Below are 24,244 nucleotides of genomic sequence, written 5' to 3'. Positions count from 1 at the left end.
AAGTTAATGTGCTCCCAGAGGCATGTAAATCATATTTAATCTAAAAATCATACTACTTTCTTCCAAGGTGTGCTTCAGAAGGCCACTGAACATGTTAAATATTCCAAATGCCATCTCTGTATCTGCTATGTCTTTGGTAATATTATAGTGAACCTTTTTTAGTAGCTGGTGGTGACTGGGTGTTTAACATAGAGGTTATTGTACCATTCGCTTTAATCAGAGGAAGTTTTCTGAATGTGGACTAGTGAACATTAAAGCAACCCTCACTATATCTGTCCAGCTGAATTTAATTAAATTATTGCAAAACAAAGCAGTGAAAGATTTCATCTTGATATTACTTTCCTAGTTCAGCTTTTGGGGTAAACAAATAAACAGTTCCCAGTGTAGAAAAGACAAATCTGCCTTGGCACCTACCCTGTAAAAGAATTACCAGCTAGCGTAACTTGACATAGGATCCAGTTGCGTCAAAAATCCCAGATATTTGATGTTTCAAATTCAGACATCCTTCATTTAGACCAAAATAACAGACATTTATTGTGTACCTTGCGGTTGGTGACTATTTAACAGCAAGGTGCTCTCACAGCATGGTACTCTTTACTTTATGTGCACAGTAATGAAAGTTCACTATTGATTTTTCTGTAGCTGCTTGTAACTATTATAGTTGATACATCAATAGAAAAGGAAAGCACAATGTTTCACAGGAGGCAGAAAATCAGAGAATACATGATGCTGTGATAGTAAATCATGGCATAATCTCAGGAATTGATAGATGGTTACTGCTAACTTGAAACCCATGGCTTTCTCTGAAAAGACTACCCTATAATCGCCCAATATGTTCTAACAGACTGACTGCCTGTAATAGTGCTAACGGACACAACACAATGTTTCATCTTCAAAGTAATCGTTTCCACAAGCTCAGTTGTTTTGTTGTGGCAGAGTCCATTTTGCATCTTATTGCAAAGGGAGACAGAGAGAATATGGTTTGAATATGGGTAGGACTTGAACTTTGTAAGAGATTATTTCCAGAAAAGAGCACAGAGGGTTTAAGTAAGTTGTCATTAATTCTCAACTTGTAGAAGTCTGCAGCTCTCAGTAAAGGAAATGCCTAAGAATTGGTTATTGTTGGTGTCAAAATATTTGAGCTGTTTTGTCAGAAAAGACAACTGCACAGAAAATACGTTTACGACAACCACTTCCGGTTCCACAGTGTTCTGAAAGGGTGCCAGAAGTCATGTGAATAATTGGTGGTGCTCTTAAGTGTCTGCTGCTGTGTCTGCAGAATGTTTTCAGGGCACAAATATGTCTGAATTGTACAGTATGCCTTGTGAGGTTTTTACCAGGAATGCTCTCAGCTGCTCCATTCCCTTTTCACCCCTGTCCCAGCTACGGTAGTGTTACTTGTGGTTTTATTAACTGTACGGTCTCATCTCACTGCTAAACTTTTAAAATGTAAAGGTCCACAGTAAAAAAATGGGATATTACTGGGGGCAAAACTCCAGATAACAAAGCTGGCTGGATGAAGCTTTATGTATTATTCATACCTCTTCTATGGCTCTCACAGTAGCCATTTACCCATGTTCCTGCACTTGTAGCATTGCCTTCTAGTTCTTTTTTTTTTATTTTTTGAAGAGTTCAGGGTTTGATTTTTGGCCCTCTCAGCCCTCCAAAAAGCAGCAGGTGATTCATCTCTGCGAGCCTGAACATCTGCCAGAAAAAATGGGTATCCACAAAGGGAAGAGACATTCTCAGAAAATCACCTGCCTCCCTACTGAACTTGGACAGCTGTTGCCCTTTGAGAAAGAGTCTGTCTACCGTAATTTATTCTGTAAATACCAAAAGGTCCATGGGTATTTTTGGAGAGGAATTATCAGGAGGAGGCCTAGAGTCCTTGCCTTCCCTGTCCCCAAGCAATCCACCCCCATGAAGGGTTCCCCTGCAATTGGGAGAATGGAGAGGGTGCTGTTGAGGTGCCACTCCCCATTTTGGCATTTTCCCCCTTCTGTAGCTCAACAGCAGCAAGTGGAGGGGTATACTGGGACCCATGTTTCCAAAGGGCACTGAAAGTCACTGTCTGGTGATGATGCTCAAAGTATATTTTTCACATAAACTCTTGAGTTTAATTTATAAAAGCAAGTTAAGAATATCCCCAATAATTAAGGACAGTGAGTGAATCTTGTGCAGGCTGAGGTTTTGGAAACTGCATTGAGTATTTTGGGGGCTTCTAAAGCTAGTTCACTCTGCTCACTCTCTGCTGCATGCTCCACCATTGTGGTAGGCACTGTACAAACAGATAAAGTCATAGGGCCTCTGCCCTGAAGAGCTCATATACATAATTATATATCTGTACTGTTGTAGTGCCTACGAGTCCCAGTCATGAACCAGGACCAATGGGGCTAGGTGCGGTAAACACAGTATAAAAAGACAAATGCAATTTCTTTGGTGCAGGGACTAACTACTAGTCTTGAAGTCTGTTTCTGCGCTTTCTTCCATTGCTCCTTTCCTGTTCATTTATTTATTTCATTCTCCCTCCATCTCTCACTTTTACTCTTAGCTCTATTCCATTTTTCTCCTTCCTTTCTGCCAATTTTCTCCTCCCCGCCTTTTTAATATTTTCGGACTTCTTTCCCATGCCCCTCCATTCTCTTGACATCTTTTCCTCTGACCCCCATACCATAATGTTCTTACCCTTCATCTTTTACACTTTCACCACTTCCTCTTTTGTCCTGACATGCTCTTTTTCCTCCCATCTGTTTTCCTCCCTGAACTTCCTTCTCTCTTGTTGGCCTGCTCTTGCCTCCATTTTCCTTTCCCTCCCTCAGATCCACCCATTACTTTTTCTTTCTCCTTTGCTAGGAAGCCACTCAAACTGCCACTGTTGTTCCTTCTACTCCACCCATGGTCCATATTTCTTCCTTTCTTCCCCTTTCAGGTCTCTCCCACTTCTGTCTCTCTTTCCAGGTTGTCCCCCCCTTCGCTCTCTCCCAGGTCCTCTATTACATGTCTCCTTTAACTACCTCAGTCCCCACTGTTACAAAAGTGCTCTCTAAACGAGATGTCTGTATATATGTAGTTAGTTAAATAATGTGCTAGAAGACAGTGCTTAAGAATATGCAGCATTGCACACAGGTTTTCTAGGAGCAATAAAAGTTGTTGTTGTGCACTGCAAATGGATTCCTTTGTGCAGCTCTTTACTTCAGTTCTTAACTACTTTCCAGCTTGCATTCCTGTCTCCACCATGGCTAATTCCAGCTGCGTGTTCTTGGCTGTAGGTAAGATAGGCCCAAGAATCTCTTCAGCCTGGCTGCAAAGAGTCTTTTGATGCAGAGCCAGGATGAAGCAGGAGCTACTGCTGCTATGCACTTGCATGGCCCTCCACATCAGACCTCTCAGCATTGGGAAGCAGAGGTCACGTCCACTCTTGCTGCACAGCAAAGAGGCAGGCAGTGTACATTTGGTTGGCCAGCAGGTGGCAGGAATAAAAGCTGCCATTTGCGGCTGGAGAAGGCACTGCTCTGCTCACAGCCTGGCAGGGCTGCTACAGCCATAGTCAGGCATCAATGGGATGAGAGAAGTATGATGGGGATTTTTGGCACACTCTGCAGTGTGTGTCCCCTTAGAGGCTGATTATCAAGTTTATGTTGGCTTTCAGGTGATCATCTATGTTCACACTGTGTTTAAACACGTTTGTAGCTAACAGCTCTGATCCCAGTGTGGAATGGGCCTTTGTTGGGGTAGATTGTTCCATATTTCAGACTTAGCTCATAGTTATTTACAGCACTTCATTGTTCCCTTCTACACCTCATCATAAATTCATGTTTGTAAACAAACTCTCAAGATGTTAGAAATTGGCTGGGAAAATCACTGTTAGGATTTTAAAAGGTTCCATATATTTAGTATTGCAAACTCCTACAAGTTAGATGTTATGGCTAGACACAAGTAAGAATTTGCAAGAACTCTTAGTTTTACTCTGTGGGCGGGGGTGATGGGGGAATTATTACCAATTCTATAATGACCACTTCTACATAAAAATATGTAATTCTCAGCCTGGCACAATTACTTTCAGAATCTATCCATACTTTCAGAATATTACCTTATGTCTCAGTTCAACAAAGCACTTAAGATCATGTTTACCTTTAAAAATGTGGGGTGGGCCTATTAAATTCAAAATTAATCAAATGGATACGTTTCGCTGGATTGGGGGCCTTGGACACCAAAACTGAGGAACTGGTCTAAGGAGTTTATTGCTTCTGCTTATAGTACTTGAAAATTGTGTATGTATGCTCATTCCCTCCCCACCCCCCCAAAAACCCCATGCAATCCAGTACTATGCAAACATTGAACATATGTAATCTACATTAAAGCCATATATGGTGCACAAATTCCAAAGTGACCTATCAGACCCAAATGTGGATATGTGCTGTTGATGTTTTCAGTATAGCTGTTAGCAATGGGGGAAGCATCTAATACTACAGTGACTGACATTCTATAAATTCATTAGATAGATAAAGTCCCTTTGGTGTTGTGATTGCAGAAGATACTGATAGGCTTATTCTGAAATCCCCACTGAATGCATATAAAGTCAGTATAGAATACAACCATAACTTGGATACCCATGTTTCTAATTACTGACAAAATTGCATCTAACAAATATGTGACCTAATTTTCTTTTCAGCATCTGATCCTTTTGTTTAAAAAATTGCATTTTTAAAACCCAGTGAAAGAAACTGCAGGCTTTTTTTGGTCTTTAACATCCCCCCTTCCCCAAAGGTAGAGTGACCATATCGGGAGTAGTTTATGCCTGGTGTAACTCCATTGAACTCAGTGGAGTTACACCAAGGTGAATCTGCATCATTCATTGTGTTTTATCAGATAAAATCAATGCAAATGAATGATGATTATTTAATTTCTACATAATTTTGGCTCAGTGCACTTGTTAAAACACAATCAATGTAACCGTAAAACAGAAGGATACCTCTGCTTCCTTTTGAGGAGTTTATTAACCATGACTCTAACATCCAGAGCTGAGGTGAATTATAAAGGATTAAAAACTAAAATGGCTGGTTTAATTCCTCATCATAATTTATTAATCCCCCACCTCTGTTCATTTTAATCCTTTAAAATAATTTCCTTTTTTCATAGACACTGAACTGATATAGATTTAGAAACTCTTTGAAGAAAGGTAAGTAGAAAACAAATGTTAGCTGTCTGTTTTTCTTCTAAGCTGATTGTACAGTGTTTGGAAACCAGCATGGAAGGCTGGACTAAAAAATTGTCAGCTTGCCAAATAAGTGTTGTCCAAGAAGCAAAGAGTAGTCTTGCATGGGCAACCCAGTTTATCAAAATCCTCACTCCACACATCATCATTTAGCATCTGTAACAACTTCAGGAATCGGGATTCATTTTCCATTATTTGGCTTTTTGTTGCCGGTTATGATGGATGAAGTAAAAGGAAGACAGCTTGATTTCTTTCCCTATACAGTAACTCCCCACTTAACGTCCTCTCGCTTAACGTTGTTTCGATCTTACGTCCCTGCTCAATTACAGAACATGCGCCATTTAAAGTTGTGCAATGCTTCATTATAACATCGTTTGGCTGCCTGCTTTGTCCACAGCTGGCAGCCCCCCATCAGCTCCCCTACGTCCCCCCACAGCACCTCCCACCCTCCGGCAGACCCTGTGGATCAGCACCTTCCCCCTCCTTCCCCCGCCTCGTGCCCGTGGCAATCAGCTGGCTTGCGGCATTCAGGAGGGAGGGGGGCTGCTCCTCCTTCCCCTGCCTCCTGAAAGCCGCAAACCAGCTGATTGCCGCGGGAGGAAGGGGGGAGCCTGAGCACCGAGTCCTCGCTCCTCCCCCCTCCCTCCTGCCCTCTGAACTCGCAAACCAGCTGATTACCATGGGGAGGGGGGAGGAATGAGGACTTGGCGCACCTTCCCCCTCCCTCCCCTACCTCCTGCCCGCAGCAATCAGCTGGCTTGCAGCGTTCAGGAGGCAGGGGAGGGAGGGGAAGCCTGCGCACCATGTCCTCACTCCTCTCCACTCCCTCCTGCCTCCTGAACGCTGCAAGCCAGCTGATTGCCAGGGGCAGGAGGCAAGGTGAGGGAGGAGGGAGCAGCGAGGACGCAGCGTGCGGAGTTAAGGGAGAGGAGGGGGGGAAGAAGAGACTGGTTAAGGGTGAAGGCTTGGGGGAAGGAGTGGCATGGGTCGGCTGAGGGTTGAGCCCCCAACCTCTGGTGCTTGCAGAGTAGGGGAAGCTGCCGCCACTGCTGCTGCGCAACGTGCTTCTCCTAGCCTACAGCACCTTCAGACTCCTTGCCTGCCTCCTTGTCTCCAGTGCCAGTGGCTGTGCCTGTGTGGGGTAAGGCGGGGGCACCTCCCAACTATACTACTGTACTGTATGGCAAAAAAAATTTCCCTGGAACCTAACTCCCCATTTACGTTCATTCTTATGGGGAAATTGGATTTGCTTAACATAATTTCACTTAAAGTTGCATTTTTCAGGAACATAAGTACAACGTTAAGTGAAGAATTACTGTATTGAATTTAGAAGGGCCAGAGTAGCAAAGGAATATGGTTTTGATATAAGGTTGCAAAGGAAAGTCAAGTACGTGTCATTTTGTGCCATACAATATATGGAATGTAAGTGTTCGGGTGTGAAAAGTGACCTTTGAAAGGGTTCTACACACTTTTAGCCCCTTGATTCCCACTGACATGAAAATGTAGAAGGTAACTCCTTCAGGACAATATGTTACACAATTTATAAAGAAAAAGACTTTCCCCAACATCCATAAAGGTTCTTTAATCAGGGGCTTTTAGCTGTGACTTTTATGCAGTCTGTCATAAGGCAGCCATGCCTGGAGTGTCCTCCTGTGACAGGCTGCGGCATGACAGTCATGCTTGCCTCAGTTTCCCCTTTCAGAGTCCCCAGTAACTCTATGCAAGCTGTCTAGACCTCCTTCACTCACAGGGACCAGTCACCCTGTCTCAGTGCCAGATGATATTTTGGTTATGATACTTTCAATTATATAGCTTCTTTCATCCAAGGATCTCATTATTACTTACAAAGGTGGGTGGATATTATTGTCATTTTACAGATAAGGAGACTGAGGCATCATTTGAGTAATTGTCCAAAGCCACATTGTGAATTTGTGACAGTCAGTAATAGAAAACAATTCTCCTGACACCCATCCCCTTGGGAAAATACCTCATAACATGAGTTAATCCTAAATGTGTTCAAATCTAAAGCAATTAGGATCAAAGAAATAGAAAATAAACAAAAGTAATATGTGAGATATCTTTATTGGGTCAACCCAGTTCAAACAAACTTTACTTTAATAGACTTTAAGGCCAGAAAGGACCATTATGATCATCTAGTCTGATCTTAAGGCCAACACAGGTCAAAGAACCCCCCCCCCCAGTAATTCTTCCATCAAGCCCATAACTTCTATTTAAGCTATAGCATATCTTTTAGAAACACATCCAGGCATGATTTAAAATCTTCAGGTGACAGAGAATCCACCATGTTCCTAGGTGATGGTTCAATAATTAAATATCCTCACTGTTAAAACTGCACCTACTTACTATGACCTGCCTAAAAAATATTTATTAGCTCTCACCAGTTCCATTTAGGGCACATTTAGGGCTTGATCCCAGAAATGTGAATAATCCCATTGACTTTAGTGGGATTACTCACACTAGTAAGTATTTGCAGGACTAAACCTTTATTTGATAACCAGGACAACTCTACACTAATAAGCAACCAACTCAATGAATTTAAAGGTGTCTCCTTGCTTGTGCAAGTCATTCTTAGAACAGGGGATGTAAACTATCTTGTTAATTTCCAAAAGTAATCTATGCTAAACACCATCAGTTAAGTAAACAACACTATTAATGTAACAAGCATCACATGGGATAAATATATTGTCAAACTATTGTTTGGAAAAATATACTTAAATACATGGCATTTTTAGCTATTGCAGCCAGTTGCCATCTCGTAATAAATGAAATTCACGCCTTCCCTTGATATAAATACATATTGATTAGGTTTAAACTCTGAACTTCAAAATGAGTTATATCTGCCCATGGCTCAACTGCTTTGTTCACTAGAAAGAAAAAAAAAAAAACCCCAACAACCCCAACACCTATTATACTGCGTTTAATTAAGACAAGCATCAGCTTTATGTACAATTATTTGCTTCTGCCAATTCTCTATGGTGTAAATATTGAACGGTCACATCTCCTGAATGCTAATCAATCCTTTCTGAATTCCAAATGATTACATAAATTTAAGGAAATGTTTATTTGCCAGTATTATCCTCAGATGCATACATTAGTTAGACATTAGGATCAAGATATGTGCATCTATTTGACAAGTATACAGTAAGTATTTTTTCTAAATTGGACTATCATATGGGGAAAGTTAAAAGCCATGACTGCATGCTAATAATGCTGAGAACCCCAGGATATTCCTCTTGCTTATCTGAGTTCACTAGATACAATTTTTCTAATGCACTTGGGTAACAGTATGTGATGAATACATTACAAAGACCTCCAATGGTTATTACTAAAAACTATCGTAATATTAGACCAGTTATAAAGAGGCATATTTTATAAGCTGTCAAAGGTAAAACAATCCGGAGTGACCACGATGCACATTCTGAATAAGATTAAATTAAACCATAAGTACTGTCTGTTACTTTCAATAAGAATCAAGCATATTTAAGGCAACAATTCTGTCTTTGCATGCATGTGTGCAGTCAGCTTTTACTGAACTCAATTAGAGATCTGCATTAGCTACTGGGGGCAGAATTTGTCCCACAGTATACTTCACTTCCACCTTGTAGCATCTGTTTTGAGATCTTTGAATGAAACATGCTATATAAATGCAAAGTATTAGGAGTATTATCTATGAGCCTCCCAACAGCCGTTAAGATAAAGAACTATTTTTGTTCCAATTTTACAGAAAGTGAAATAGAGGCACAGAAAGTCTTAAGTAACTTGCACACATGAACTGGAAATAGAACTTCCGGAAATAACTTTGTCTGACCTAATCCTTCCTCCTATTATTTTATGTTCCCAAATTTATAGCACCATTAGTGAACTGTGCCTTTAACAAACACAAACCAGAAAATCCAAGTGGCTGGGACCAAGTGTGGTAGATGCAGGAAGCTGCAGTAAAGGTCTGTTTGTTGGGTTGTGTCTCTGTGTGTGATAACAAATTGAGGATCATATACCCCTGCACTGATTAGTTTCTGTCTAGCTCTCTGATATTGTTCTCGGTTCCCTCCTCAGACCCCTTTGCCCTGCTCAAGCCACATGACTCACTGACCACTTTGTTCCCATCTCACACTCACCAGATCTGTGGACCCCTAAGCCTTGTAATTCCACCACAAACCAGTCCACATGCCCCCTTCACATCTCTCTTTAAAACATACCGCTTCCAAATGATATCCTAGTGTTCCTCACCCAAGATGGGCTAACTAATCATGTGATAAAAAATAAACCCTCAGCAAAAACTGTGGAAGTGACAAGTTACATGTGAACCACAAAGCTTTAGCACTATTTGTTGCTGCATGCGTTCCTCTAGCTTTTGTCTGTTTAGATTGTAAGCTCTTTGGAGAAAGGGACCATTCCTTGTCTGTCATCACTCAGCACACTGTAGATGCTATATAAGTAAATAATAGTAATAATTAATCACAAAATGCTCTTCCAGCTTCAGGCAGCTGCTGAGCTCTTGGAACCAACTGAAAAGTGTTGCTGCACAGATTTCTCTGTGTGCTTTCCAATAAGCAAATGATGGAGCACAATAATGAGAACTGTCCTCTCCCATCTGTGCTGGAGTACTACAGAGAATACACAGACATAAGTACAGGTTCCTTTGCTAATATTGCTCCTATCTGGCAGAAAAGGGGCACATCTCTAATGGACAATATAACGTCCAGGGAGAGTGAATCACAGTTGTCTCCCCTTGTGACATGGTGGCCTGCTTGAAAACTAAGTCTTTCTTTGCTTTGTTTAATAGCCGATTGTTTGCCATACATAATGATTAAATGTTTACCGTTTGGACAAGTCCCTGTTGCCTCATGTTAAGTGAGATGCAAGATCAATAGTTGCTCTGCAATTATTTGCCCATTGATAAAGCCTTCATTTCTTAAATGAAGTACATTTATCTGTGTTCTGACAGTGATGAGAGAAGTACCAGTCAGTTGCTGCCTATTCTAGCATTAAACTCCGCAGGCAAACAAGTGGCTGGACATGGGTCAAATGATGTCTAACTTTCTTCCTATTGGCATTTCACTTTACAAACTGTTCTGATGGGAAGTGTTGACAAATCCTTGCTGAGTTCTAATGATGAAAGCTAGCAGGACAAATAGGAAGTTTTGGTAAAAGGAAAACAATGGCTGGATTTCAGTTTAAATGACTTGACTGTAAAAATACTAGACAGCAATAAAGAAAAGATCTGTTGCACTTGAGAAGATGATAGAAAGTATCCCAATGAGAAACCTGCTTGGTTGTTAAAATGTCCATCTTAAATTAGTCATTTAGTTAATGGAAAATTAATCTGAACTCTTTTCTTTTGTAGAAAGGGGACCTAATTTAGAGCTAAAGTGTGAAATCCTGGCCTCATTGAAGTCAGTGGCAAAATTCCTATTTGCTTCAAAGGAGTGAGGATTTCATCCAAGGTGTGCTGTGCTGTATTTATCTGTTTCTGCTTTAGGGTTGCAGAATGTTCGTGCTAGTCAGTGAAGCAGCAAGGTGACAATGCTGTTTTGCTGCTAAAATACATGCACTTTTCTGTTCATGTGTGTATGTGAAGAGGCATATTTTGACATTGTTGGATTTGTAAATAATTCATATGTTTGTAGCTTTGTTTATATTAGCTGTTATTATTAAGCAGTCTGCAACTAGTATTTTAATTATGTTAGATGTTTAATTTTGTTGGGGGAATTGATAGCAGTTTCTGTGTGTGCTGATTATTTTACTTAGATATGAATTTTTAAGGGTAGGGTGGTAGTACAATAAGCAGTTAGTACCTGTGGCCACTTTGCTTTCTAGGTGCAGTGTTTGGAGATGGAAAAATCTGTGCATGGGATGTTAATACATTAGGGACTTGACCCTGTGAGATGCTGAACTATATGTAAGACATGCTGAGCACTCTCAAGTTCCATTGATTCCAAGGGGAATTGAAAGCTCTGAACCCGTTGATGAATCAGGATCTGTAGGTAGAAATTTTCTGAGGAATTATGTATTGGGATATTTAAGCATCTATTTTCTACTATTTTGACCCATCTCGGTCTTCAGTTCCCTGTAAAATGAGATCAAGTGGTATCTGGTTATTTTTGAATATAGGGGTATAGAATTACAGACCACAGTTTGCTGCCCTGTTTGGAAATGCCCTATAGAGTTTAATAGAAAATAATTTTTCTATAGGTTTTGGACCATTTTATAGAAAATTATACTCTTGCTGTAGAATTCTATTGGATGTTTCTAAAATCCCACAGGAAGGATCCCGTTCCTTGTTAAATTCTATAAATGTTGAAGGTAATTTCAACAGAATTCTGTTTAATCACCATAAAATTCCATGGGATTTTTCCATAAAAGGCTCGTTGAGAGTGATCCTGCTCCCACTGAAGTCAAATACAAACCCCCCATTGACTTCAATGGGGGTAGGATCAGTCCCATGAAGAGCACACGCTTAAGTGGGACTGTTACATTTTGTCAGTGTCTGGAATAATTTCTCAGGTGGTGGGATGGATTAAATAGGTAACAATTTAGTTATATTTTGGGGAGACTTGATCTAGTTGTGGCAGAGAAGGCATGTTTATTGATTTCAGTCTAATTTATTTTGGTGGTAGTTAACGTCTTATGATCTCTGTGGGTCACATCCTTCTTCCTTAAAGGGGATGCTGTTTCCAGATACCTGGGCTTGCTGACTCTCTCCTGATTTGCTCTGCTTCAGCTCCTCTGCTCTCCATTCCTTGTGAGTTAGGCTATGGACTTCGATCAAAGGTGTGATTTGTAACTGGCATAGGTATACTTGCGCTAGCTTTAATGCAATTAGCATAGTTAAAAATAGCAGTGAAGACATGGTGGCATGGACCGCAGAGTGGGCTAGCAATGTGAATACCTACCCGTGGGGACTGGGCTTGGAGAGGGGTCTTAAGTGACAAGAGAAGAAACAATGGGATAAGGGTGGGAGGCACCAGAAAATAGATGCCAAAAGGGGCAAGGGAAAAAAAGGAACAAGGAAAATCTGTAAAACTCTCTGTTTTCTGGTTCCTAGCTAACTTTGGGATTGGCTGGACTATGGGACTACAACACGAATCCTCTCATTTAAGCTTCAACATTCTTTTATTATCTCAGGAATCAATCAAAAGCATTTTTCTGCACAAGCCCTTTGGACCGCTTTACTAGCAGATACTAACAGTCTACTTCTTTAATTTTATATCTAGACCAGCGGTTCTCAAACTATGGGGAGTGCCTCCCAAGGGAGGTGTGGGAATGTGTCAAGGGAGGTGCTGTGTGCTTGCGCTTTTTGTGTGTGTGTGTGTGTGTGTGTGTGTGTGTGTGTGTGTGTGTGTGTGTGTGTGTGTGTGTGTGTGTGTGAAGAGCTCTGGCTGTCAGGCCTGGGTGGCTGGGCTGGGGCTTGTGCAGTTGGGACATGGACACCTGGGAGGTGGGGATAAGGGGACAACCGGAGCCCCACCACCCAGGATTGGGGTCTCCTTCCCTCCCCCATCACTCAATCCTTCATTGGGAGGCAGCCCGAGCTCAGAGTCTCCTTCTTGACCCCCAATCCCTCACCTGGAGGTGACAGGGCTCCGGCTGTCAGCCTCGGGGTGGCAGCGGCAGGGCAGAAGTAAGGGTAGCAATGGTGTGCTAAGTCTGCGGTGAAAAGTGATATCAACAATATCACTAGGCAACTATCTGCATCTTTAGGTGCCTAAATACCTTCAAAAACCTGGCCCTTAAACACATACTTGATTTTAAGCCTGTGAGCAACATCATTAACTTCAGGGGGATTATTCATCTGCTTAAAATTAAATATGTGCTTAAGTGCTTTGCTGGAAAGGACATCTGTGTTTACTATATTAACTGTCTCATAATTCTACTTAAAATTTCTGCCTTAGTTCAAGTGGAAACTTCTGATGATGATGAGGATGATGATTATTAATATAGTTACATTTTACTCTTAGTAGGATAACACCTAGCTTCAAATATTGGGCCAAATTCAAGCATGCAGTTAATAGGAGTCATTCTATTGAAGTCAATTATGTTGCACTTGTCTGTGCTAGGCCTGAATTTGGCCCTGTGAGTTAATCTGTTTTCAGATGCACTGGACCTCTCTCAGGTACACCGTTTTAACATGCTGATATATAACTCCTTTGATTTCAGCAGAGGTGGCCCTAACTTACACCAGTGTAAGTGAGAGGAGAATAAGACCCTCTGTCTCTACAAAGGGCTGGGCACTGTTGCAAGATGTTGCGTACCCTCAACTGCTTTGAAGCCAAGCTCATCACCTTGCAGAATCAGGCCAAGAGCCAAAAATATAAAGGCAGGGAGCAGCATACTTCCTAACTGAATGGCAAGTACTTGAAGAGCTGATGATAATGATCAGACATAAAGACCGCTTAAAATAAACGTGAGTGTTTTCCAAATGTAATTCATTTATTCAGCTAATTTGAAATACCACTGAAGTGAGATGAATTTCTCTAAGTATTTTATCAGGGAAAAGCTATAAGTCTCTTCAGACCTTTCTATAACATTGTCTAATGACTACAAAAATATACTGTACTAGAACTAAGGAAGCAGATGCCTTGCTTTACACCAGGTTAATTCATAAGACAATACCACTCCTGCCAAGAAAGGTCTGCTTTTCCTTCTCTGAATTTAACATATGGGAAGAGACAGATCTCCAAATATAGAATGTTAGTGTGTTGCGGTCAGTAGATAAATTACACCTCATTTGTTTTTGGGATTGAGCATGTACAAGCCTTGCAATCACCCAATATTCTTGCCAATGCTGACATCTTTGGGTTTTTTTCAATAACATTTCCGGTTATGTTATTTCACTACACATTCTATGTCATAAATTATTTTTTCTTCTTTAAGATGCCTATATTTAAAATGAGTTTCCTTCACAAACACTCTAGTTTTCGATAAATGCTGTGTGGCAAGTCCAAGAAGAGTGCCAGGCACTAGGAGCCAATTTTGAACATTAGGACGTAGCTTTCGGATTTATGCTGCTGCCCAGTCATTTCACTCCTGCAGTTTATTTACAGATGTGCTGCAATAATTCTTTATTTTTAAAGTTTTATTCCTTTGCACAAGAGCTTGTAACTTGAAATTAAAGAAAAAATATCAGTAGTGCTGAAATTTACAGGTATTTATTTGTTTTTGTTACATTTGGCTCAGTCCCTGCACCTTCTATTTGGACAAAATGCCCTTTGATATAAATGGGATTTTTGTCTATGGAGGGATGGCTGGATCTGGCCCTATTTATATTTTTCAAGTCTCCTCCTTCAGCTGTCTGCCAGCATATAATAAATTCACCTGGCAAAACTGTATTTGCCGGCTTTATTAAGTCAACAAAATGAAAACCTAAAACAGAAGACAGGCAGAAAAATCTGGTCTCCTGAAATCAATAAGAATCCATCTCCCTAATCTCTTTTTTATTCCTGGCACTAGTGATTTTTCTTGACTGATTCATTGGGAGCACTGATTTAACTAATTTGTCTTGCATAGGTATCTTTTCCATTCTAAGGCCTTTCCACTAGTACAAAATAATCTTCTCGTTAAAGTCTATTTCCTGGTAGATCTTTCATAAAATGACTACCATTTATTTGCACTTTAATAGTGCCTTTCATTGTGCTTTTAAAAACTATTCGTTACATTGTTGGTTTATGTATTTCAATACTGACATCAAAATGCTAACGAGACTGTGTGTACTTACCATGCACACTCTTCCAAAATACATGTATATTTTAACCTTACTACTTCTCCATCTCTTACAGAATTGCTTTATAGAATTCAACACAAAATTATGCCTTTCTATAGTTTTTCTGAACCCTCCTTTAAAATTTAGTAAAATTTGGTTTAAAAATTTATAGCATGTTAAAGTACACATTGAAAGCATATACCCTTTTAAATCCCATAGAATCATTTTCACAGAACTCTATTTTGTAAATCCCTCCTACATTCTATAGCATTTCCCCAAATGTGATAATTCAAAAATAATTTCCAGGTTACTGTGAACATCATAAAATATGTTTCAAAGTCTTACTTCATTTTTCAGGAAAAAAATAAAAAGCATTTTATGAAGCCAAAGATTTTCAATTAAAAGATAGCAATATTAAATAATGCACAAATAACAGGATTTACCTACCTAAACTAAAGAGCACCAAGAATTTGAGACACACAAACTCTCGTAGATCAAACTGCAGGGAACGAAGCTTTGCTACTAGCTCCTGTGCGTGGCTCATAAGGTTGTTGAGGGTGGCTCCTGCTTGAGATGCTATTACTGAATAATCCATCTGTAAAAGAAAGTCACATTTTTGTCTGATTATCATTGCCAGATATCGTGTCCAGTTGGAGAGTCTCAAGAAATCTTATGCAAGTGAGATACCCCAGGAAGTAAAACATTTTACTTTAATCTCAAAATAATTATGGAATCAAATCAAGATGATTTTGTTTAGAAACCTATTCTTGCACGGCATTGTACTTTTCAAATGTTATTGGTGTAAAGCATGTGAGTTTATGGTATGTAACAACATTTTTGAGTATTGGTTTGTACTAAAGTAAATAACAATATTTTTGATATGACACCATGTATTATCAAAACTGTCTCCTCCATCTGCTCATTGTATCCAACTGTTGTGTCTCATCCTATATCTAGATTGTAATTGTAAGACCCTTTGGGCAGGGACCATCTTTTCATTGTGTGTGTGTGTGTGTGTGTGTACAGTGCATATCTGATCCTTGATCGGGAACATTTGGTGCCATTACCAACCAGAGCATGAAAATAATTTGATTCAAGGGGCTGAAATCCTGGCCCTATTAAAGTCAATGGGAATTTTGCCATTGACTTTAATGGGGGCCAGGCTTTCACCATAGGACTTTATTTTGAGGATCAAAAAGGTTACTGTACTTAAAATATAAAGAGCCATATCTGTCCCTCATTTACACACCCCTGATTTCAGTTGGGTTGCTCAGATGTAAATGAAGGCAGAATCTGGCCCGACTTGTCTGCTCTGCAGTTGAAGCCTGTACTTTAAAAAAGGAATTTTCAATGGAAAGCACTTTTAAATTTATGTTTGAGAAGGGCTATATAGGAGCTAATTATTATTATTATTTATTATAAGATGAAATCCACCTTCAATTTCAGATAGCATTTCACTGTAACCAAGTTGACTGAGTGAAATTTACCCATTGGCAGAGGTCTTGTACAAGGCCCTCTGTACTAAGGAAATACTCTGGTACCCTTGTTTGGAGGGCACTGGTAGAGGAGCCTCATAGGGTGGTCTTTGCTCCTGTTGTGTACCAAGGAAGTGGGCTCCATGCCTGCTCTGAGTACATTGGTCCAGAGGAGACTGGTGCCAGGTGTTTGAGAGGAGTGGTGCAGCCTCTGGCAACCTCCATAAATAGGACAGTTGGGGGCAGTGTCTTCTCTTCCAGCCCATAAACTGGAACTACAACTGTAGTCCCATAGAAATTCCCAGGGCTGTGGGAGTGGTTTCTATCTCTCTCAACCCCTGTCAATCCAATGAAATCCCATTTGCTTTAGTGAATTCCAGTGGACTTTAATTCCTCTCAGAGGAGTGAAGCAGGAGTGCTACAGACAGCAGCCTCATCCACAACACACCATTCAACTGCTGCAATGAATGTAGCAGATTTCTTTATATAGGGAGGAAAGCAAGACTGCTTTGGGGGTTTGCCTTCATTGGTATGTACCCCATTTACTCTGTAGAGGAGCTAGGACTGCCTATGAACTTTCCTACACTATCCTCACATGGGCAGAAAGAATTGAATGTTGGAATTCATACCTTGAATTACAAAACTTGGTGTGCATGCACAAAGTACTTTTTTTTTTTAAAGTAGCTTTGATAAATAAAAGCCAATTTTCACCTGCCCACTCACCTGTAAGAGGGAGACATCCTCTCTGCTAAATTTCAAGTTTCAACATCATGCACTAGAGCTGTTTTAAAAAAAAAAGTCAGTGACAAAGCCAGGATTTAGAACCCAGGAGTCTGACTTGCAACCCTGTGTTCTTGCCTCTGGCCCAAGCTGCATCCCACAAACCACCTTAATCACCAAAATAAATTAATTGTTTCAGAAAATAAAAAATTGTAACGTTAACATATCCGTCAGAACAGCAATTTTCTATAGTGACATGATACTAACTACTTACTGCTGTGAAATTATTCACAGCAAAATCATCTCATTCACAACGTAATTTCTCCTTTTGTAATTGTACTGCTTTGTTAGGGGGAAAAAATCTCTCAGTGCTGTACCAGTTTCAGAATCTTCATGGGTGAAAATATGATCTTCACTTTCTAATAATAAGTTAAGATGTTTGAATGGATTTCAAGAATATTACTGGCCTTACTGCTGTGATTATACTATAATGGAAAAACCCAATAGGTGTCTGAATGTCCCACCTTCCCTCTACTGGAGAGCTTTCAGGCAACCAGCTACTCTTTCAGGTGCATTTAATATTTGCAGCACCAGCAAATTTGTCTGGGAGGCAAGTCCTCATCTGCCACTCACCAAGAGCAGACTGTATTAAATTTTTATATTTATTGACATTTCATTACCATAATTGACTGCACTTGGTTCTCTAGTAGAAGGCACAGGGCTGCCTCCTAAGCAGGAGAATTGGTCCCTTGAGGAGGATTTGCAATTAAAAACAAGACAGAATGGATTTTTTTTATTGTGTAAATATGATGAGTTGAATTTTCAGCTTTAACTAGAGAATACTGGGTGTACAGAAGCCTTTTTCAAGAGTGAGAAAAATTATGAGTCAGTGGAAAGACGACCCCCAAAGGTGTCAATCAGTTTATATAAAGTCAACTGTGCATGAAAAAGCCTCAGTTAAAGTCTATTCTGAAAAAAAGTGTTCACGTTAAACAGCATGCTGTCCTATTTGCCTTGTCTGTGTGCAGTGTACACAACTAGAAGTGTATGGTCAGAGTGGGTTTTATTTCTGTATCAAAGCAATTGAATACTAGAAACTCACAGATAACCACAACTACCTTCACAGATCCAGTAACTATCCCAAACGCACCAAGCAATCTGTTATCTACAGCCAGGCACTCAGATACTACAGAATATGCTCTGAGGAGAAAGACCAGGACATACATCTTTAACATACAACCACCTTCACTAAACAAGGACACTCCACCAAAAAAGTAGACTCCATCATGGAATGGGCTACCCAAAGACCCAAGAGAACCTGCGTCAGTACAGAAATACACCCCCTCCAACCGTACACATCTAGTTGTCACCTACCACCACACATTGGAGCCCCTATTGGGTATCATCAAACAATTACAACCCATACTTGATGGGGATCATCCTGAAATAAATCTTTCCTGCACCCCCTCTTCTGGTCTTCAAACAATCTTCCAACCTCTCCAAGCTCATCATCAGAAGCAAGCTCCCCTAGACCAGGACTCACCAACTCAAAGCACCAGACCCTGCCAGAACAACAGACGCAAAATCTGTGAGTATATCTCCACTGCTACAATGATTAACACATCTTTCAAGATCATCCATGGGTCCTTCACATGCCTATCACAATATATGGTGTATCTCGTCCAGTGAACTAAATGCCCCAATAATAACCACACCTCTACTCCGATATAACGCGACCCGATATAACACGAATTCGGATATAACGCGGTAAAGCAGTGCTCGGGGGGGGGGGGGAGGCTGTGCACTCCGGCGGATCAAAGCAAGTTCGACGTGGTTTCACCTATAACGTGGTAAGATTTTTTGGCTCCCGAGGACAGCGTTATATCAGGGTAGAGGTGTATGTGGGTGAAATGAGGCAATCGCTACACTTTCAAATGAACTCACAGAGAAAAATGATATAAGACAAAAACACCATATCACCAATGGATGAATACTTTTTACAAAGCACTCACTGTATATCTAACCTCTCAGTTTTCATCCTCAAAGGAAATCTGCACAATATCTTCAAAAGACGAGCCTGGGAGCTTAAATTCATAACTTTGCCTAGATATTAAAAATTATGGACTGAATAGAGAGACTGGATTTATGATTTATTACAACAATCTATAATCCACTTAACTCCCCCAGTTTTTTGCCTTTCCCCTCTATGACTGGAGAGGTGTTAAAGGGGCCACTTCACCTTCAATGGTCCTTTGAAATGTTTAACCTACTTATGCTAAACAATCTGTTCAACCTCGTATTTAGTTGTGATGCTCTGAGTACATTCCCCAGACCTGAAAAAGATCTCTGTGTAAACTCAAAAGCTTGTCTCTCTCACCAACAGAAGTTGGTCCAATAAAAGATATTATCTCATTCACCACGTCTCTCTAAAAACACCCAAATAAACTACTTGTAACTTGAGCTGGAAATTCACATCATATGCACTTGTATACTGAAGAGCATAACTTTTACCTAATAGTGAGTCATACTGTGCCATCAATGCTGGTTAATTAAACCAAAAACCCGACTGAAATTAAATGATTTCTGCCTTAAAATCGATGGTCTGATATTGTGCAGCAGATTTTAATGCAGAAGATGGTTCAGCATGACGATTGACGCTTTAAGAAATAAGAGCTTAAAATTAAGCTTCTAAATCCATATTTAGGTGCCTGAGGGTGAGATTTTCACAAGTGCCTAAGTAACTTAGGAGCCCAAGTCCCATTGAATTCAATGGGAGCAATGTTAGGTCAATGCTGAGTACATTTGAAAATCCCATCTTAAAATTGTAAAAAGTGATGTTGTATTTGGGAAAACTTATATCGGAAACCAGATCAAGTAATCTCTAGTTGATCAATACAGTTGTAAGATATTTACTTAGATGAGGCCAAATTCTGAAGTCCTTACACACAAAGATCTCTCTGAAGTCAATGAGAGGTTTTGCCTAAGTAAGAATTAAAGGCAAATCTTGTTTACAAGGGAAAACTATATTCTGGGCTAAATAAGCTTTGAGCCTGAAGGCCAGGATATGAATACTACTGACTTAACAGGGACCGTCAAATTGATTCCTGCTGTTATGATTTATTATAATAATTGTGCTCTCCATCTCACATGTGCTCTGATCAGCTACTGCCCATGACTGCCTGAATTTCTCCCCAACCTGTCACTTGACTTGTGGCTGGCCTTGTCCACAAGGCCAAAGGGGTTGTGGCAGTGGCACAATGAATCTTTTGTGCCCTGAACTGGTGCCAGCAAGTCTTTGGGAGTAGAGCTACTGCTCCTAGCTAGGACTACTTCTTCAAGGCATAGCCGAACAGTCGGCTGTAGCAGTCGTTCGCCATTTGGTCCGTTCCTGCGCGGCCGCAAGGGCTTGACAGCCCGAGAGTCCAACATCGGAACAGATTTGATGAACCCATGTAATAGGGGATCTGCCTCTTGGCTGCTTCCACCCCTTGGTTGGTGGAATTTTATCCGAGATGTTACAAGCCACTTGCTGGAACGTCTTGTGGCATTCTCGCTAGGACTAGTAGCCTCCTAAACATAGATTAGGAAAGATGAGGTCCTCATCCCTTTCACTGGACAGCAGAGCAGGACTGATCTGAAGGGGAGAGCATGCTGCACCCTCTTGAAGGGCAACAGAGCTCCTGCTGCAGTGGGCTCCTCAAGAGGAATTCTGGTTGAGCCAGCCAGAATTCCACAAGGGATTCCACTGCAATAGAACTCTTCCATACAGATCCTAATACAAATCCTAAAACGTAAAAGCACAATCTGGCTCCTTCCCTGCACTAAAATTAATTCTTTAAAAAATTAAATTGTATTTAACATCTAGGATCAGGTGGAGGAAATAGAGGGTTGATGGGGGAAGCATGTGAGTGGGGAGACTGAAGCTGAAGTGGTCATATTTGCTGAATGCTTATGGATGGGGGACAGTAGCCAGTCATAGTGTAGTGATTTGCATAATCATTGTACTGTCCTTTTTCAATAACTAATCCTCTAGTTGGGTAATAATTGTCCTCAGACTAGTAGATTACAGTGACTTTCACAATGTATAATTATAAAATACCAACTGTACCACTGAATTTTACATCCTCTTCAACCAGTGCCAGGAACTGCATAACTGAGGAATAAAGCTACAGTTACAGCTCAATAACTGGACAGCAACTGGACATTCTGACTGGCTGAGGTAATTTAATTTCATTTTAGTGACATTTAATTCATATGTAATTTAGTAAATTAACTTACTGTTTGTGGACAAGGGTGTGTGTTTGGGGAAGGGGGTGGACAGGCGGGTGACTTAACATAAGTTAGCTTCATACCTAAAATTTTCTCATAAGGATGTGATACTATAGTGACAAGCATGGTTTGTATAGAGAAGGATTATTTACTATCACAAGCATAATTATGCTTCTATTGTTTGCTGAAGCGTGAGACTGTATACTACACTGGCAACTACATTTCACTTTTATGTAGCTATTAAAGCTCATTTAGAACTTTTCATATATAACTTGCCTCAGTAACTTAATGTTTTTCATAAATATTTGCTTCAGGTTTCTATAGCTACCTTTGTTTTATATAAATTGAGATGGGCTCATCTTGGACAAAGACAAAAGGTATAGTTAAATCAGTTTTAGTTATATTAATTAAAATTGTGATGACTTGTACAGTTTAAGATGCCTGTCATTTTAACATGGTACACAATAATAGAAGATAATGAATTAAGTTGCCAGTGGACCTTTCCCTTAGGATGATGTTATTGTGGTTGCTAATTAGCTATAATATGCAAATAATAAAACTGATAACACTTCAAAGTACTGTATTTGTTTTGTCTAACTTACATTATAAAGACCACTAGTACATCAAGATAGGAATGGCCCTGTATTGGGCCATATATATATTATCTACAGTGACTGATTTGACTTTGTTATAAAACCTAGCATTGTAAAAGTATTCTCAAGGTGCTGTACAGAGAGCAGTTTTAATCAATTACTTATTTTTTTATAGAAGTAATGACCAAGATCAGGGTCTTCAAATTAACAACATTATAAACGTTATGTTAAAGTAACCTGCAGGATCTGGCTAACTCTGTCACCACAATCCATTGTTAAAGCGCCCACTCCATCCTTTGCTCACCTCATCTTGATTAATACTATCACACACTGCTCAGAGACCTCTACAAAATTACTATAGGAATTAATCTACGAATGACCCTCCCCTTGGAGTACAGCCTACATAAAGATGGCCTGGAACCAAATCCCTGAGTCTGAACATGCCAGAACTTCAGGGAAGTTTAGATCTGGGATCAGAACTTTCTACTTTTGTGAATGATTACACAGATGCATTAGTGTCATAGTAATTCACTATTTTCCCACTGATAGGGAGAGAGGAGGTGCTTTTAACTCCAAGGATTTACATTTCTCTTTTTACTCCCCCCCATTCTCAAAGATTTTCAAATCTCCTTCCACTGGAGGAGGACTGGCTATGCTCACTCTGGAGACCATCAGTGTCACTATCTCAATTACCCTCAGGGGTTGCTAGAAATGATATAGTGTCCTCTCCCTCCAGGATACTGCTTCTGCCTTTGTTGGTTCTAGAGCTTGAAATCTGATATGGGACCTATACTGGCACCATCCTTGTGATGCTGCTACCAGACTGCCAGTCCATTAGCTCATGGTTTGGCGATGTCCCTCTTTGTCTTTCTGGCAGGGCTGGTGCAAGGATGTTTCACGCCCTAGGCGAAACTTCCACCTTGCACCCTCCCCCCTCCCCGAGCCCTGCGGCAGCTCCCCGCCCCCCCGCCCTGAGGCATCCCCCCTACAGCAGCTCCCCACCTCTCCCTCCGCCCTGAGGCGCCCCCCCCGCGGCAGCTCCCTACCCCAGCTCACCTCTGCTCCGCCCCCTCCCCGAGCACGCCGTCGCTGCTCCACTTCTCCCGCCTCCCAGGCTTGCAGCACCAATCAGCTGTTTGGCGCCGCAAGCCTGGGAGGGAGAGAAGCAGAGCGGGGCGGCGTGCTCAGGGTAGGAGACGGAGCAGAGGTGAACTGGGGCAAGGAGTTCCCCTGCGTGCCACCCCCCCCTTAGTTGTTGCAGGCGGCCCTCCCTGCGCCCCCCTACCCCAGCTCCCTCCGCCTAAATGCCGCCGCCGACCAGGGCGGCCGAAGATCCGGCCGCTGCGGTCGCCGCCGAAGAAAATGCCGCCCCCCAAATGCTAGCGCCCTAGGCGACCGCCTAGGTCACCTAATAGGTTGCACCGGCCCTGCTTTCTGGAAACACTATATTAAAGAATGAGAAAGGAAAACATTTCCCAAGGAAGGGTCTAGGTGTTAAAACTATGTGAAATTCAGCAATTTTGGTTCACAGGGATTAATAGAAGGTGTTCTCTTTGCTGTGAGGATCCTCATCCCTATATATTTTTTTGTTTTAGATTCAAACTCAAAATCTCAGTAGTAAATTGGTTTTGTATTGAATGCATAATATAGCAAAGCCTCCTAAGCAAACACTAATCATGCCAAGATTGCTGAAAATCTTGGGCAGGGTTACTTGAAAGGTTCAGGATCCTTAGCAAACCTTTAGACGAACCTGAATTTGGCATTTGTGATTAAGCCTGCAGTCTGGTGAATTTTGTGTAATTTGGAGTGTCACTGTAAACTTTTAGCACAACTAGAATGAACACCCCATTTTATCATCAGAGATGAAAGACTGTTAAGGACAAACCTAACTGTTTTAAATATGTGGGTTATGGTTCTGTTTTTTCCTTCCCTTTTGGTCAGAGATAGTTAGTTAGATCAGATGAGACTTGGGCAAACCTGAACACAAGAGGACAATAAACCGAACAACAAAACAATCATTGCTATACACTGTTTGTATTCACCTTGTCCCAAATCCTACACAAACCCAATTGGGGATAGACAATCATGTGACCTGTTTCAGTCAATTGGCCAACCAGTCAAAAATTTTAAAAAATATCTCAAAAAAGTCTGAGTTTTAGGCAAAGTTGTGACTCATTGCTTTTTATCTGAATTGATTTGACCAAATGTGGTGATCTGGGGTCAGGGCCGGCTCCAGGGTTTTGGCCGCCCC

At 40.9% G+C, this 24,244-nt stretch overlaps 1 protein-coding gene across 2 annotated transcripts in view; it reads right to left on the bottom strand.

Moving 5' to 3' along the window:
* Nucleotides 1–24,244, bottom strand: part of NR5A2 (nuclear receptor subfamily 5 group A member 2) — a 123,325-nt gene that overhangs the window by 14,476 nt on the left and 84,605 nt on the right. For both annotated transcript variants that reach the window (XM_024213052.2, XM_024213053.2), the window contains exon 7: nt 15,384–15,531. In XM_024213052.2, the coding sequence (XP_024068820.2) occupies nt 15,384–15,531 (148 nt within the window). The remainder of the gene's footprint in view (nt 1–15,383; nt 15,532–24,244) is intronic.

Source organism: Terrapene carolina, unplaced genomic scaffold (assembly GCF_002925995.2).
Source record: "Terrapene carolina triunguis isolate 2854851 unplaced genomic scaffold, T_m_triunguis-2.0 Scaffold211, whole genome shotgun sequence".
Classification (NCBI taxonomy): Eukaryota; Metazoa; Chordata; order Testudines; family Emydidae; genus Terrapene; species Terrapene triunguis.
Note: the sequence above shows the minus strand (reverse complement) of the source record. Positions and strands in the feature narration are given on the sequence as shown.